At 30.2% G+C, this 3,588-nt stretch overlaps 1 protein-coding gene across 1 annotated transcript in view; it reads right to left on the reverse strand.

Annotated features, from left to right (window-relative positions):
• LOC106471607 (condensin-2 complex subunit H2-like) overlaps window positions 1–3,588 on the reverse strand; it is a 46,325-nt gene that overhangs the window by 8,674 nt on the left and 34,063 nt on the right. The window contains exons 11-13 of the mRNA XM_022400224.1: window positions 2,704–2,844; window positions 1,562–1,728; window positions 386–541 (exon numbers count right to left, since the gene is read on the reverse strand). Coding sequence (XP_022255932.1) covers window positions 386–541; window positions 1,562–1,728; window positions 2,704–2,844 — 464 coding nt within the window. The remainder of the gene's footprint in view (window positions 1–385; window positions 542–1,561; window positions 1,729–2,703; window positions 2,845–3,588) is intronic.

Genomic DNA, 3,588 nt, shown 5'->3' on the forward strand with positions numbered 1-3,588 from the left:
ACTATTAATTTTTTTGTATGTAAATAAACATACACATTTAAAATACATGTACCGATATTAACACAATATCACTGACCCAACACAATGCTAAATTTTTCAACAAAAAAATAATTGCCCCGCGATCAAAAAAGGTTGCCGACTACTGGATTAGAGGAAACAGGTGCTAAGTATCAGTAGCAGAAAATAAAAGTACATTTATTTTTATATCATACTTTTATCAATATATTCTTTTTACCTCTTTTTACATAACTCACTTCTCATACACAACCTAATATTTTGTGGTCAAGAAACTGTGGCAACAGATCCAACATAGTAAACACCAATTCTGAATTAAAAAGATACACATCTGAAGTAATGTTCAAACTTTTGAATCCAGACAACTCACCAGCTGCAATGTTGCTAAGAAATACCGACACACTTCCCAGTGTTCCTTTCCTTGACAGAAGTCTGAGAAAAGTATTGTATCTTTCTTTTCATTGGCTAGAAAGCTCTCCAGTACACCATTTCCATAAACATGAATGTCATAAGGCTCTCTCTGACACTACCATGTATTAAATAGCTTTTCAAAACATTGTTTAAACAAACTATAATGAAGTGTTTTGACAACAAATCATAAATGCAAGAAAAATAAAAATTAAACTAACAGAAAACTATTATGAAAGCAGAAAAATACATTTTCAGTGTAAATATTTCATTACTTTATAATGACAATCCAAGAATTAAGGCATTTTTGCATATTAATTGGCTAGAAAATATTTTATCACAAGAGAATTGCAGAATAATGTAATTGTAATTTGTTTTCCAAACCTTAAATGTTTGCTAAATAAATAAAATTTACAATGCTACATTTAAAAACTCAATGCCGGTTTCACTTAATTAATTAAAAAAAAAATACAAATGTACTTTCTAAGTATGATTGTAATGGCCTAATAAAACTAAGTAGTAATTGGAAACTAAGGTGTAAACCTTAATTCTTATCAAGACAAAAAAAATCACTTTAATTGTACGAAATATAAAAACTGTTTACCTGCCCCTAAATATCATAGTGATGCATATAGAATGATACGTTTTATTGAACAGCTTTTCTAAGTACATATACATACATGTTACATACCCAGTAAAATATATACAAGCACTTTTATAGTGGTCAAAAACATTTTAAAAGTATTCACTGCAGCTGAATCTTTGAGTCTTTATTATTGTTAGAAAACTAATAAGAAAGTATAAAAAGTTAAAAGTTTGATTAACTTTTGGATTTGCTAAATATGTGAACTAAGAGACTATACATCACCTAAGTCAGAGAACTGTTGAATGCTAATGTGATAAAAAGGAGGCACATGGATATAACACAAAGCCAAATATATTTCAAGAGAAGTGTCAGCTACAGGAGATGTAAGAAACAAATCCAGATAAATGTTTTTGATAATGATCTGATTTGCACAACTTTTTCTTAATTATTGTATTCTGCAAATGCAAAACATGAAAAGATATATGCTATAGATCCATAAAAGATACTATGTTTGGTTTATTTTGTATCTCATAAATACATGAGCTAACTAACCTCTAGTTCAAGCTTGGGCTTTATCTTTTCTTCCCATTCATTGACATGTTTAGCTAAATCTGTGAGTTGTCTAAACTCAACTGCTCCAGATAAGTATCTGTCCACATGCTTCTGAACCAGCTCTTCATAACTTGACACTATAGGTAGGTCCTCAATTTGACTAACATCTGAATTACAAAGTTGAATCAGATAAATAAATACTGAATATACATATGAAAATCAGTAGTAATTTATCAAATATGTATACACATATTACTATGGTTTTCAAAAACCATACTTCCTAACTTAAATGAATCTTTCATTAAGCTGGATTTCATTAAATGATAATTTTTCTTAGAGTAACATTCCCCTAACTTTCTTATTTTTTTGCTGCAAGTTCCAAAGCAACATCACTAGTAACCAGATGTAGCTAATGACCTCTCTTTAAATATGTGTACATAAAATAACAACCATCTAATCGTTCACCTAAAACATGCTGTTAAAACAATATGGGGGCATTTCATTCAAAGTGCATCCAACTTTTATTTAATTTAGAAAATACAATTTTCAGTGGAATATATATCATTTAGGTCAGACATTATAACAACAACAATTTAAGCATTATTTTGAATATTCATGTACAAAATTAACTAGACAACCATTACATAATTCTAAATATTATTTCTATACTATTTTCTGCCACAAAAATTATTAGAATACATCATGACTATATATGTTAATTAATTTTTTTAAGTAGACATACCATTTTGTACTCAAGAGTGACCTTATGTAATGCAGTAGTGAGAGTCAAGGTTTTTGTTTGTTATGGATTTTGTGCAAAGCTACACGAGGGCTATCTGTGCTAGCCATCCCTAATTTAGCAGTGTAAGACTAGAGGGATGGCAGCTAGTCATCATCACTCACCGTCAACTCTTGGGCTACTCTTTTACCAATGAATAGTGGGATTGACTGTCACATTATATGCCCCCACGGCTGAAAGGGCGAGCATGTTTGGTTTGACGGGATTCGAACCCGCGACCCACAGATTGCGAGTCAAACGCCCTAACCACATGGCCATGCCAGGCTGTCAAGGTTTTTATAAAATATTATTAAGGATTTTGGAGACTTAATAATTTAGCTGATAAAAATAAAAACAGACTTACCAAGAGGATGCACTTCATTTATTTCTCTTTCTATTGTGCAATAATTATCACCATCATCATCTAGGGGGAGTGGCAGATCTTCAAATTCTGCTAATGGCACAGGATCATCATCATCCCCCTCTGGATCTCTGTTATCTTCACCTGAAAATGTAAAATATAATAAAAAATTTCATTGACCTTGTGAAAAAATAAAAGATGGTAATGCAACAAAATAAGAACACTGAAATATATGAAAAAATCCTGGAAAAAAAAAATGTTACTCATACTGTCTTATTATTTTGTTACTTAGATTTTCCCAGTGGGGCAGCATATATTGCTTTCATACATGCAGCCCTATGATGCAGTTACTTGATAATTCTTTAGCTATTTAGTTAAGGTTGTGTAACTCTAACTCGATAAATGCTTAGGCATAGTTAGTAATGTTATGGTCAGAGTTTCATAAAAACCAAAAATATAGTAGTAACACAATAAATTGCGATATGACAGAATAACTTAGTATTCATACACTAAATTGTATAAAAGTTTTGGTGTGGCATATTTCTGTTTTTGGTCTGGTTCAATAAAATAAAAATTCAGGTTTGGGTTCAGCAAATTCTATTTTCAATGTACTAACCCCATATTGTACTGTAAAAATTTTAATTATGTCAACTTCTTGTAAACATGTTCTCAAAAAGTTTTAGTTCAGTTGGCATAGTACACAAAGTTGAAAGTTGAATGGCAAAAATTCAGGGCAAATTTTATTAAACTTTTATATATTCAAATGAATGTACTCAAATTATTATGTTTATTTTTAAAGTTATATTTTCATTTTAGTCAGAACCATCGATACATTTTACACATACAAACTGTATTCTGGAATTATTTTTTTTAATAATGGTGCAAAAA

Source organism: Limulus polyphemus, unplaced genomic scaffold (genome assembly GCF_000517525.1).
Source record: "Limulus polyphemus unplaced genomic scaffold, Limulus_polyphemus-2.1.2 Scaffold4733, whole genome shotgun sequence".
Lineage (NCBI taxonomy): Eukaryota > Metazoa > Arthropoda > Merostomata > Xiphosura > Limulidae > Limulus > Limulus polyphemus.